General features: G+C 48.5%; 1 protein-coding gene across 2 annotated transcripts in view; it reads left to right on the top strand.

The window, feature by feature from the left end:
* The window catches only part of CHD2 (chromodomain helicase DNA binding protein 2), a 1,519,436-nt gene that overhangs the window by 1,275,589 nt on the left and 229,478 nt on the right, over window positions 1–14,369 (top strand). For both annotated transcript variants that reach the window (XM_069222751.1, XM_069222752.1), the window contains one exon: window positions 11,948–12,091. In XM_069222751.1, the coding sequence (XP_069078852.1) occupies window positions 11,948–12,091 (144 nt within the window). The remainder of the gene's footprint in view (window positions 1–11,947; window positions 12,092–14,369) is intronic.

The following is a 14,369-nucleotide window of genomic DNA, read 5'->3' on the forward strand; positions in this document are numbered from 1 at the left end:
TCGAGATCACCAGCAAGTCCACGAATGGGAAATCCACCCACAGATTCTGTACACCTACTTCACACTCTGGGGAACACCACAAATAGACTTATTTGCAACAAAAGAGAACGCAAAATGCCAAAACTTCGCGTCCAGATACCCACACAAGCAATCCCAAGGCAATGCCCTATGGATGAACTGGTCAGGAATATTTGCTTACGCTTTTCCTCCTCTCCCTCTCCTTCCTTACCTAGTAAACAAATTGAGTCAAAACAAACTCAAACTCATTTTAATAGCACCAACTTGGGCAAGACAACCCTGGTACACAACACTGCTAGATCTGTCTGTAGTACCACACATCAAACTGCCCAACAAACCAGATCTGTTAACGCAACACAACCAACAGATCAGACACCCGGACCCAGCATCGCTGAATCTAGCAATCTGGCTCCTGAAATCCTAGAATTCGGACACTTACAACTTAGCCAAGAGTGTATGGAAGTCATAAAGCAGGCCAGAAGGCCATCCACTAGACACTGCTACGCAAGTAAGTGGAAAAGATTTGTTTGGTACTGCCATCATAATCAGATACAACCGCTAGATGCAACTCCAAAACATATAGTAAATTACTTGCTCCATTTACAAAAAGCAAAGCTAGCCTTCTCTTCTATTAAAATACACCTTGCAGCAATATCTGCATACCTGCAAACTACCTATTCAACTTCCTTGTATAGGATACCAGTTATCAAAGCATTTATAGAAGGGCTTAAAAGAATTATACCACCAAGAACACCACCTGTTCCTTCATGGAACCTAAACGTGGTTCTAACAAGACTCATGGGCCCACCTTTCGAACCCATGCACTCTTGCGGAATACAATTCCTAACCTGGAAAGTTGCCTTTCTCATCGCCATTACATCTCTAAGAAGAGTAAGTGAAATTCAAGCGTTCACAACACAAGAGCCTTTTATACAAATACATAAAAATAAGGTCGTCCTACGACCTAATCCAAAATTTTTACCAAAAGTTATTTCACCATTCCATCTAAATCAAACGGTAGAACTACCAGTATTTTTCCCACAGCCAGATTCTGTGGCTGAAAGAGCACTACATACATTAGATGTCAAAAGAGCATTAATGTACTACATTGACAGAACAAAGAACATCAGAAAAACTAAACAGCTATTTATTGCATTCCAAAAACCTCATGCAGGTAACCCAATATCAAAACAAGGTATAGCCAGATGGATAGTTAAATGCATCCAAATCTGCTACCTTAAAGCAAAAAGACAACTGCCCATTACTCCCAGGGCACATTCAACAAGGAAAAAAGGTGCTTCAATGGCCTTTTTAGGAAACATCCCAATGCAGGAAATATGTAAGGCAGCCACTTGGTCTACGCCTCACACATTCACCAAACACTACTGTATAGATGTGCTATCCGCACAACAAGCTACAGTAGGTCAAGCTGTATTAAGAACTCTATTTCAGACAACTTCTACTCCTACAGGCTAAACCACCGCTTATGGGGAACTAACTGCTTACTAGTCTATGCATACCATGTGTATCTACAGCGACAGATGCCATCGAACTGAAAATGTCACTTACCCAGTGTACATCTGTTCGTGGCATCAGTCGCTGAGATTCACATGGACCCACCCACCTCCCCGGAAGCCTGTAGCAGTTCAGAAGTTACCTTCAATTTTGTACATTTGTATATATTACTTAATCCTTTAATAGGTACATACTTACATTTTTCATTGCGCGGGCACTATTACTATAGTACAACTCCTACCTCACCCTCTGCGGGGAAAACAATCGAAGATGGAGTCGACGCCCATGCGCAATGAGCACAGAAGGTGGAGTCACTCGGTCCCGTGACTCGAAAACACTTCTTCGAAGAAAAACAACTTGTAACACTCCGACCCAACACCAGATGGCGAGCTCATGCATACCATGTGAATCTCAGCGACTGATGCCACGAACAGATGTACACTGGGTAAGTGACATTTTCATTTTGTTTCATACTGATACAGAGAGCAGTCTGTCTAACAGATTGTGAGCATCACCCAGGAATATGGCAGTTTTCTTTCCCTCTTTCTTAATTCTCTGCATTGCATCTTTTACTGTATACCAGAGCTTATCATGTTGTGGCCAGTCTGACTTTGTAGGATACTTATGATTACACCCCATGACTGCTAGCTGCAGTAGGGTGATCTGTTGGTTACCCTGATAACCCATAAACTGCTCTTGTACGTTGGGGTCAGTGCCAAGTATGCAAAACTTCGGACCATCTCCTACATCTAGCATCACTCCAGATGTCAAATAATCACACCATCCCTGTAAGTAAAGTTTCCCCGATCTCTGCTAAAATCTGTCAATGATGCCATTTATCCCCTATTGTGTGTAATCCTCTTGAGTCCATGGCTGTCACCCCCCAGGGTATTGCGGTCCATGTTGTAACTTTCGTCTGTGTATGGGCTGAACATGAGTTATTTTCTGTTCGTCTTCCTCAGCCTGACCACCACTATTTTGACAAGACTTCGCCAGAATCAGAAAAGTCATTGGAATTCCAAATATTAGCATCCCAAACATCCAGATTCCAGTCTAACCATGCTTTAGCAATGGTTAAATGAACTTTCTTTTTATTAACTCTTTCCCTGCACATTTTGTAATTATACTGAGCCATGTGCACTGCTGCCTTCTCTGCCACAGACTGGTAAGTATCAACTTTATCTTGCAGTAATTTATTCTGACATGACAACATTGTCGAGTTATTCTTGGCTTCAATTAGCTGCCTATCTAATTGCTGATTTTCTTGTTGTAACTGAACGTATTTCTCCTGCATTTTTCCATAAGTAGATAACTGGATCCATCCCCGTCTGCCTAAGACCGATAATTCCCATCCCCTCCCTATGGGCACTTTTCGCAAAAAATTTAGTACCTCTGTTGGTTCAGCATCTATGAGGCACGCGCCCCAATTTTCATACAACCCCGCACTACACGCCCATTCATTCTCAAGTGCATCATAAGGTGCTTTCTGCCGTCATGGTATTTCATTTGGCACCTGAGAAACTGCCTTTGATTTTTTGCAACCAGTTTCACTTTCTAATCTTTTACTTCGAAATCCTGCAGAGTGACACTAAGTTGTGTTGCTCTACTTTAAACTCAGAGGAAACGATGCCTAAGAATGCAGCATTCTTAGTCGAGTTATGAATTTATAAAAGCACTTCCCAGATATCAAATAAAAGCACCCAAAAATATGAACATAATCATTTAACTAATTCAGTGAAACACGTGTATGTGCCGAATTACTCACAGGAGTTATACAATGATAGGCAAAATATGTGCAATACATCAACAGTGAATACATGCAGTGAATATATGTATATATATATATATATATATGTGTGTGTAGAGTCAAGCTAAATAATTATGATTCAAAATGCATCACCATAGGAGTTGAATCCATCATCCTTGCCAGCATCAAGCCGATGAACCCTGAACGGCTGAGGCAGGAGAACGTCCCCAACAAGGGATCCTGAACACTGCGTCCACTTTCAGGCGAGCTCCTCCCTCAGTGCCAAGTTTCCCCAACTTATACTAACTGAAGAGAACGATTCTAGTAACCCCCCTCCCTTCGGTTATGAAATTCAAGTGCTGGTTGTACCAAAAACAAGCAAAGGAACAGGCCTTGATGAAAACATTCCCAGCCTGAGACTCCGATCATGTCTATCTTCTACATTCCCCATGTTTTGTTCCAGCAAGTTTTGTGTGGAAAACAATACACAGTGTTTGCAGCTCATCTGCAGAGATAAGGGGTATCAGCTTTCCACTATCTCCTTGACTGGCTGTTGAAGGCAGACTTACCCCAGGCTGTCGTCTCCCACCTCCAGACAACGGCAGACCTCCTGCATTCTCTGGGGTTCACTATAAACATGCTGAAGTCGCACCTGACTCCCTCTCAGATGCTCCCTTTCATCAGAAATGCTCTGGACACGGTGCAGTTTCAGGCCTAGCCTTCAGAGTGGGGAGTCCAGGATATTCAGGCTACCAGTGTTTCAGCCTCTATCCTGGATTTTGATGAGACTGACTCTGAGGCTGTTGGACCTCATAACCTCCTGCATCCTGCTGGTGACACATGCCAGATGGCATATGCAGGCTCTACAGTGAGACCTGAAGATCCAGTGGGGTGCAGCATCAGGCCAATCTCTCTGTCATGGTCCAGATCTCGGAGGGTACTCTGCATTGGTGGTAAATGTACCACGATTGGGCCAGAGGCAGATTTGTTTTCAATTCCCCTCCAAACTTGACAGTACTGACAGATAGGTCACTCCTGAGATTTGGCGGCCATCTGGGAAAGGTGGAGGTCAAAGAAATCTGGTCTGCGGTGGAAGCGGGACTCCACTACAACTTGCTGGCATTCTGAGCGATCTGACTGGCTTTGAAAGCCTTTCAATCCTCCATCAAGGGAAGGCTAATGCAGGTGTTCACTGACAACACCACTGCCATATAGTACTGCAACAAACAGGATGGGTGGGGTCGTGGACCCGTTGTCATGAGGCTCTATGCTTCTGGATGACTGAAAAGACAGGGCATATCCCTGGTGGTTCAACAGCTGGCAGACTCTGTGAACACTAGGGCAGACAAACTAAGCTGAAGATGTCTACCGGATCACAAGTGGCATCTCCAGCCAGAGGTGGCACAAGGTCTGTTTTAGTAATGGGGAGAGCCTTGTTTAGATTTGTTTGCCTTGGCCAAGAATGCACAGTGTCAGCAGTTTTGCACATTGGAGTCTCCAAAGACTGTCACTCAGAGACGCTTTTCATCTTGAGTGGAGTTCAGGCCTCATGTACACCAATCCGTAAAACCACTTCTGCCCAGAGTTCTCAAGAGCATTAGGACCAACCAGGCCCAAGTAATCCTTGTGGCTCCAGACTGGGCACAGGGAGTCTGGTATCCCGAACTGCTGAGCATATCCATCGATCCTCCGATCAAACTGCCCCTTCAGGAAGATGTTCTGTTGCAGCAGCAGGGGAGTGTTCTCCACCGGAACCTGTCTACTCTCCGCCTTCTTGCGTGGAAATTGAGAGGCTGCAGGTGACATCTTTTGACCTTCCTCCTGATGTCTGTAATGTCATCTTGGCAGCCAGCCGTCCCTTCACTAAAACAGTATGGGGGTCATTCCGACCCTGGCGGTAAAATCCGCCAGGGCCGGGGACCGCGGATGCACCGCCAACAGGCTGGCGGTGCATCCCTGGGCATTCTGACCGCGGTGGTACAGCCGCGGTCAGAAACGGGAAACCGGCGGTGTACCGCCGGTTTCCCGCTGCCCTGGGGAATCCTCCACGGCGGCGCAGCTTGCTGCGCTGCCATGGGGAATCCTACCCCCTTACCACCATCCTGTTCCTGGCGGTTTTGGCCGCCAGGAACAGGATGCCGGTAAGGGGTGTCGTGGGGCCCCTGGGGGCCCCTGCAGTGCCCATGCCAATGGCATGGGCACTGCAGGGGCCCCCGTAACAGGGCCCCACCAAGATTTTCAGTGTCTGCCATGCAGACACTGAAAATCGCGACAGGTGCAACTGCACCCGTCGCACCCTTTCCACTCCGCCGGCTCCATTCGGAGCCGGCATCCTCGTGGAAGGGGGTTTCCCGCTGGGCGGGCGGGCGGCCTTCTGGCGGTCGCCCGCCCGCCCAGCGGGAAACTCAGAATAACCGCGGCGGTCTTCTGACCGCGCAGCGGTATTCTGGCGGCTCCCGCCGGCCCTGCGGTTACCGCGGCCGGCGGGAGTCAGAATGACCCCCTATATGCCTGTTATTGGAAGAAATTTGTTGCATGGTGCACAGACAAGTCTGTTGATCCTCTTTCTGCCCCTCTGTTCTACTGTTCATTTTTTCCCTTGCACCGCAGGGTTCTGACTTGGGCACCTTTAAAGGTTATTTATATGCTATTTCTGCTTTTTGTGGTTGCCTGATCAATCCTCTTTAATTAAGTGTCATATTCTACACATGTTCCTGAAAGGTTTTTCTCATCTGTTCCCTCAATCGCCATTCATTATGCTCCAGTGGGATGTTAATTTGGTTCTGATGTTTTTGATGTGCACTCCTTTTGAGCCTCTTCACAACTGTCCCGTCAGGCTTCATACATTGAAAACAGCCTTGCCTGTGGGAATTACATCTGCTGCAAATGATTGAGTTGCAGGCTTTATCATCTAAACTGCCCTACCTTTCTATTTATACTGACAAAGTGGTGCTTCGCACTAGGGCCTGTTTTCTGGCAAAAGTGGTCATGCCCTTTTCATGTAGGGCAATCAATCACCTTGCCTAATTTTTACACACTCTCGCATCCTCCTAAGGAAGAGGAGAGACTCCAACGCCAGGACGCAAAAAGAGTGTTGGTGTGTTACTTTGATCATACAAAAGAGTTCTGTGTGGACAGCCAACTCTTTGGGGGGTATGTGGGTGTGAAGAAAGGTCTGGCGGTGCAGACGTAAACCATCTCTCTTAGGGTCATCCTCTGCATCAAGATCTGCTACGCAGTGGCCAATAATCATCCCACTGAGGGCTTGCAAGCTTATTCCACCAGAGCTAAAGCTGCGGATACTTCGTTAGTGTGCGGAGTTCCAGTCCAGGACATCTGCTAGGCAACAATATGGGCATCTCTGCACACGTTCTCCAAACACTGCTTTCGGGACAGTCTGGTTTGTAGGGATGGGCACTTGGCCTGTTTGGTCCTGCAGGACATTTTTTATTTGAAGTTGGTTTGGAGAACCACCTCCAGGGATGGTATTGCTTGGGTATCTATTCAAAGGTAAGGAATCTGCAGCTAGAAGCATCTATCAGATACACAAGTTACTTACCTTCGGTAAAGCCTTATGTGGTAGAGAGAATGGCCTTCATTACAACCCTGACTGTCAGTGTTAAAGCAGCGGTAAAAAAAATGGAATCATGACCACGGCGGAAACCGCCAACACAGACAGCCACTTTTACACTCCGACCGTCACGGCGGTAGCAACAAACACTGCGGCGGTAACCGCCAACAGCCAGGTGGAAGACAAGGTTCCGCCCACTGTATTACAAGAGGCCTATCCGCCAACTTTTCCGGGGCGGTACCAACGCCATCAAAAGAACGGCAGAAACAGTGTTCTGAAGGGAAACAAATCACCTCTCGACACTCAAGGAAGAACTAGGATGCCATGGAGCCCGAGCTGCAGGTCTTCCCCATGCTAGTGTATCTGCTCATACACCAGGAGCACCAACGCCGGCGACGACGAACATGGTGAGTACTGCACCTAGCACACAGGGTAGGGGGGGAGGAAAAAGAGAGTGGCACACACACACAACATGCAACACCCAAACCCCCACCCTCACCACCCTACACACAAACACATGCAACAACATTACATATGACCATCTGGAATAACGCAAGGACAAAAGGAATGGAGTCAAATGCATGTAATATTAGAAATACTTGGAAATAAGTTCCGAAATCAAAAACAGTATTTACATTATATAAAAAAGGCGGGACAGTGCCCACTCAAAATGTCCGTGGCCCACTGGGCCAAAACACATAGGCCAAGCCCACACTTGACTCCTGCCTCAATACGGAGAGAACACTGCAGGGGCATCAGGTTGAAAACACACAGGCACCTCAGGGGGACGGGGAAGGGGGGGGCACCTCAGCCAGAAGATGGTACAACACCACTGCTCCTCGAGGGGGCTCCATGCCCACTGCTTGGTCTTGGGGAGTGCAAAGCCACAGTCTCTCTAGTGGGTGGTTTGCCCACTGCTTAGTCCTGGGGAGTGCAAAGCCACAGTGTCTCTAGTGGGTGGTTTGCCCACTGCTTGGTCCTGGGGAGTGCAATGCCAGAGTCTCTTTAGTGGATGCCTTCTTCCACTGGTTCTGGAGGGGGCTTTGTGCCCAGTGTGCTTCATCCTGCCAAGGATAGGGTGAGTGGATACCTTCCTCCACTGGTTCTGGAGGGGGCTTAGTGCCCTGTGATGCAGCACATGGGGAGTGCAAGGCCACAGTCACTCACCTGGGTGTCAGACCCACACAATTTTCTGTGGGCAGGATGCATAACACACCATGGAGGCAGGACTACAGTCCATCCACCGGCGGGGATGGCTGTACAGTGGTTGCAGTGCCGGTGCTGGTTTTGGTGCTGCCAGTAGTGGGGGGAGGCTCCAGTCCTTCCCCAGCAGCCTCGGACGGCTGCCCACTGGGGCTGCTGCTGCTGCCAGTGGTGCTGCATGCGGCAGTGCAGGTGGCGGTGCTGGCCGCGGTGCAGGTGGCGGTGCTGCCAGTGGTGGGGGGGAGGCTCCAGGCCTTCCCCTGCACCCTCGGACGGCTGCCCACTAGGGCTGCTGCTGCCGCCAGTGGTGCTGCTTGCAGTGGTGCAGGTGGTGGTACTGGTCGCAGTGCAGGTGGCGGTGCTGGCGCTTGTGGTGGTAGTCTCCAGGCCTTCACCTGCAGCCTCAGACGGCTGAAGTGCCCTGGCTGGTGTTCTGTGCCCCTTCCTGCCCTTGGCAGATGGTGGTGCCTCCTTGCTTCTGCCAGCTGGAGTCTTTGCCTTGCTGGCTGGTTGTGCCTCCTTCTCCTTGCTGGATGCTGTCCCCTTTTTGCCCTTGCCAGGTGGCGGAACCTTCTTGGCCTTGGCAGGTGTTGGTGGCACACTGGCTGGGCTGACGGGTGCCTTCTTAGAGCCTCTCAGAGCTGCAGAAACCACAGCAGACGTGGACTTGGTGGCTGAGGTGCTGGGCTGGGTTCTGGCCACCCTGGCCCGAGGTGAAGGACGGGGGGGGGGAGGGGTAGGGAGAGGTCAATGTTGGCTAGGAAAAGCTTCTTAGGGACATTGGGGCGGGAAGAGGGTGAAGGTTTAGGAGTGGAGGAAGAGGGAGTGTTTGTAGGAGGAGTCAGTCTGTTGTGTTTAGGTGCAGGTGCATGAGCTGGATGCTGTTGTGAGGTGGATGGTTATTGGGTGGGTGTGTGCTCTTGTTTGTGTACTTTGGGAGGAGGGGTCACAGACACAGTGGGAGCGGACACAGGGGACGTGTGCATGGATGTGGGAGTGGTGACTGCCAGTGAGGGGCGTGTAGGGATAGGTGTGCTGGTGATGGAGGTAGTGGATGGGGATGTAGTGCATTCAGGTGTGAGTGGAGACACTACTGGGAGGGAGGTGGACGAGGAGGAGGAGGGGGACACAGTGGAGGCAATGGGTGAGCGGGCAACGGGTAACCGACTGTCCAGAGATCCCTGATGGGCCAGGTTGGTCATCGTGATCCAGGCGTGTAGAGCTGCTGTCATCCCTGTGGGCCTCTTCTGGGGGGGACTGGATGTTGGTGACACCTCCTCTCCGGTGACGTTGAGTGGGGGTCCTATGGGGATGTAAATGCTGTGTTATTGGATCTGCGTGTGCCATCTTGTGCATGGATATGTTTCCCTCTATGGTTGTTATGATCAAGGCACGTTTGGGTTGTGTGAGATGTTATTGGTTTGGCTAAGTGATTGTCTCTAGTGTGCATGCTGTGGTGATGGGTGTCCATGCAGGTCTTTGATGGGTGTCCATGCATAGGTGTTGCATGCAGGGCTTGGTATTGGGATAGGTGGGTTGTGATAGTGGGGTATATGTGAGGTGGTGGAGTGATGGGGGTGAAGGTAGGGGTAGGAGTTTGTGATGGCATGCAGGTAGGATGGGGAATATAGTAGTTAAGATTTTACGTACCAGAGTCCAGTCCTCCTGCTACTCCTTCCAGGCCCTCAGGATGCATGATCGCCAAGATTTGCTCCTCCCATGTTGTTAGTTGTGGGGGAGGAGGTGGGGGTCCACTGCCAGTCCTCTGTACGGCTACCTGGTGTCTTGCAACCACGGAACTCACCTTCCCCCGTAGGTCGTTCCACCTCTTCCTGACGTCATCCCTTGCTCTGGGGTGCTGTCCCACGGCGTTGACCCTGTCCACGACTCTCCCCCATAGCTCCATCTTTCTTGCAATGGACGTATGCTGCACTTGTGATCCGAATAGCTGTGGCTCTACCCAGATGATTTCCTCCACCATGACCCTTAGCTCCTCCTCAGAGAACCTGGGGTGTCTTTTTGGTGCCATGGGTGTATTGTGTGGGGTGATGGGTTGGGGTGTGTGCTGTGAGGTGCGTGGATGGTGTATGGGTGATGGTGTTATGTGGCTCTGATTCAGTGGGTACTCCTGGCTTGTCTCTCTCTCAGTTGGCAATATTTTTTTTTGTAGTAAGGGGTTGTGGGTGTGTGTTTTATATTGGAGTGGGTGTGGTGTGTGTATGTGTGTCAGGTGTGTATAGTTTGAATTGTCCTATGTGGTGTAGTTTTGTTAGTGTGTGTGTATTTTGAGCGTGGCGGTGTGTACAGCCACTGGTTTACCACGGTTGAATGACTGTTGCGGTGATTCGTGGGTCATGATGCTGTGGGTGTATTTCTGTTGCCGTAACTGTGTGGGTTTTGGTACCGCCAGTTTATCACTGACCTTTGGGCTGGCGGACTTGTGAGGGTGTCTGTATAGTGGCGGATTTCTCTGTGTGGGTCATAATACCTGTAATGGTATATGGCCGCGGTCACGGTATGTTGACGCCCGTCAGCACGGCAGTCAGCGGCATTTACTGCCAGGGTTGTGATGAGGGCCTATATGTAGCTGCAGATTCCTTACCAATACACTCATTCTCCCCACTCTGTGAATGGATTTCCAGGGCGGGGACTTCCCTTTCAGGGCCCTAGTTTTGATACACAAGTGGTCAGTGTTCATCGCTTCGCACTTCTGACGTGGAGAGTTCTGAAAAGAAACTGATGTTGGCACGCTTGGTAGGCACCTATATAAAAACCCCAATGTCATTTTTGGTGCAGATGACGCGGATGATGGATGCTGAGCCGATCAAATCCACCTACTGGCGTGCAGCAGTACTGCTCATTAAAAATCTGGATCTGCTCTGATTCCTTGGGATAACTCAAAGGTAGGCAGCTAGCTATAGTCTCTACCAGATAAGGGGTTTCAGAAGGTAAGTAATTTGTCCTTCAGCACATTTTGAAACTTACTTAAAAAGTACTTGATATAGAAACAACTAAAACAGTGTATGTAGGCCACTTCTCGGCTCAGTTTGAAGCCTGGAAGAATACCTTGGAAGGTTAGGGCCCTTGAAAGGTTAGGTCCCCTCTCTTTATTTGGGTGACTAGAAGATGTCATTCAATAGTTAGGCTTTATTGTGTAGGATTATGTTGGAAATGGGTTCTAAAGATAATAATGGAAGAATGCTTAGAGGATTTCATTGCTTGTTATGTTATACAGATTTGCGAGTGCACTATCACCCGGAAGGTTTCCTTGTGCTGAACAGGTATGAATCTAGCCAAAACTAGGGCTTAGTAAGACTATTAAAATAGCCAGGTTGCCAGCTTCTTGAAGAATTCAAGAAGTGAGCAGGAGACCTATGTGTGTAGCAACAGGTGATTCTGTGCTTTAAGAGTGATGTTAAGGAAGGCTCGACTGCCGGATCTGGTTTTCTATAATTGTGGGACATGTGCGAGTCAGAGTCCGGACAAGTGGAGGTGTCTGGAAAGTTTGTGAAACAAGATCCAGTTGTTGAGGTATACTTGGGCAGTGTAGCTCCTGAGATATGGCGTGATGCGAGTTGGGGTTGAGAGTGATTCTGGTCGCTGAGTCCTGAATGGTCTGCAGCCTTCTGCTTCAGAATTCCAATGTTACCTCCTTCTTTAATACTACTCTGCTCTCTCATTCACTTTCTTTATTCTTCTTACAAAGAGGCTCTCCGGATTTAGAAATTAATCTGTTGGAAATATTCTAGCTGATGAAATTCCTGTTTATCTAGACAAAGTTTTGGTGGTAGAAGCAATATTTAAATTTGTTAGTTTAGTATCTTGATTGATGCTGAATTACTGCGCTTTTGGCAGTAAATGTGAAATTAAATAGTATGCTGCCTGTTTCATAGGAAGATGATTTGGACAAGAACACAGTTAAGAAAAAGCCGCAAAAGAAAGATAACAAAGAGAATAAGGAAAAGAAAACACCTGTGAAGAAGGATGCTAAGAAGGATGTTAATAAAGAGAAAAAGTCAAAGGAGAAGAAGGAGAAGGTATGTTCAAAATGAAACACAGTACCAAAATGATCCTGGAAAGCATCAGGAACTTCCTGTTTTGCTACACAAAGCAATGAGTAAGAACATCCATACAAGCTTAAGAGTGGAGGGTGCCACTTTCCAAACTTGTCTGGGCCTTTCCTTCCATAACAGATTGGCTGTGCTAAGTATGTGAATAATGTGTAACATTTTCCTTGATGCTGACTGCAGGAAACTGGATCTCTTTATGTTCGACTAAAAAGAAGTACACCATGCACAGAGTCCAGTGGATCCCCAATTGGTTGACCGAGGCAAAAATAGATAACACGCTCTTTTTTTGTGGTAGCGTAAGCGAGAATTTAGGCTTTTCAGAAGGTAGTGCTAAGCATTTGTTGTAATCACAGAAGCAATAAATGAGACGCATACTCAAAGAATAAACCTGAGACCAATTTAGAAAAACAACACTTCTTTTTATATATATTTTAAAAACAAGAACTTTGCAAAAGAGTAAGTATGGATTTTGTGTTTAAAAGGTACAGATAAGTAGAGTTCAAACTTGTGTGCCTTTGCTCCCAATGCAATCCTATGGAGAGAAAAGTCAATAGTGCATAAAGTTAAGTACAGTTGGTTTTGGGGATAGAGAGATGTAGGAGCCCAAGGTTCAAAATACAACCAGCAGTTTTTTCGGGAGCTCCCCGAATCCATCGGGAGGAGGGCACTGGTGTGGTTGTAGCTGGGGGCGATAGGAAGAAGGGGAGAACCTAAAAACAGGCTGCACACTTGGACTTGGAGACAAGTCTGAGAGCTCCCAAACTGGGGGTCAGGTCGCAAGGGGCCTTGGAGCAAGGAGGCACAGCCGGTTCTTTGAGACTTGGCCTGGTCAGCTCAGGTACAGAGTGGATAGGGTGGCTGGGCTCTGTGCGCAAAAGGGCTCCTTGTGTTCAGGGTCAACCAGCTGGCAGGGGCAAATTCAGGACAGCTGGGCCACTCACAAAGTGGGTCGCTGTGATGCAGACGTCCCTTGATGGCTGCTTGGCACTAGTGCAGTGAGAATCCCGACTGGACTCACTGTTGATAATGGGTGTAGGGCATCCGGTACCCTGGGGATTGGTGCTGCACGGCTCCAGAGGTTTTGTTGGTTCTCCATCTTGCAGGACGAGTCACTCTGTCGTGATTGTTGAGAGCAATGTGGGCAGCCAGGGTTTCGCTCCAAAATGCCCACAGCTATTCTGCTGTTCTCGCTAGACAGTGGCTGCTCTTTGTCCTTCTTCTCTAATTCGTCGAATCTCACTTCTTGGGTTCAGGGGAGACACTTGAATTTTGGGGTGTTACATGGAGGTCCAGGCAGCAGCCAATCAGTTGCCTACCTGTAGGGTGGCTACACCCTCTATATGACCACTTCCATTGGGAAGTGGCCATAACCCAGACCCTAGATTCTAATTGTGCCCCAAACAAGCTGGAGGAATTTAAAAAGTGGTGTCCACATTGGCTGTTCCACCTGAAGGACGGGACTGGCATGAAGTGGGCACACCTCCTAGTCTTATTAATTTTCACACCTGTCTTGCCACCAAAAAGTGGGGTCAGGACCGGGGGTTGGACATCTCTTCCATCTGGAGGGACCTTGGCCTTTGAGGTTTCCCGCCCTGGAATGTCCATCCTGCCTGGAAGAGGTCATAACACCTCCGCCCAGAGTAGGCTTTTGTTTCTAGCCTCCCAAGAGCGCTGGCTGTCATCTCGGGAGGTCAGAAATGTGTCTAGGGTGGCTGTACTGGTTTCAGTCAGTCAGGTAGGTTTTAAGGGGGCACCTTTAAGGTGCCCTCTGGTTGCATGTATTAATTAATCCATCACTGGATTCAGTGAGGGTTTATTAATATGAGATGTTTGATACCAAACATTCCTAGTTTCATTGAAGCCACCATGTAGCATAATGACCAGTGTCCAGCACATGCACTCAAAATGACTTCCTTGTTCTCTCGCTATGTCTAAGAATTGACAAAGACATAGTAGGGGCATATCTGCTCATGCAGTCATGTCCTCACACGTGATGTAATGCACCCTGCCTTAGAGCTGTAGGCCTTCTGTAGGGGTGACTTAAAATAACACATGCAGTGGTAGGGGACCTGGCTCACGGGGATGTGTGACAGTTTGTGTTTTCAATTTTGTCTGCACCAAGACATGCTGCCTGCGATGGCAGCATTGTGTGATTTTGGTGCGAGGTCCCTGAGGGTGGCAAGATTCGTGCTGCATTCCTTAGAGACCTTCTTCAGTACCCCAAGCCCTAGGTACCAGGAGCACC

Source organism: Pleurodeles waltl, chromosome 3_1, assembly GCF_031143425.1.
Source record: "Pleurodeles waltl isolate 20211129_DDA chromosome 3_1, aPleWal1.hap1.20221129, whole genome shotgun sequence".
NCBI classification, from domain to species: Eukaryota; Metazoa; Chordata; class Amphibia; order Caudata; family Salamandridae; genus Pleurodeles; species Pleurodeles waltl.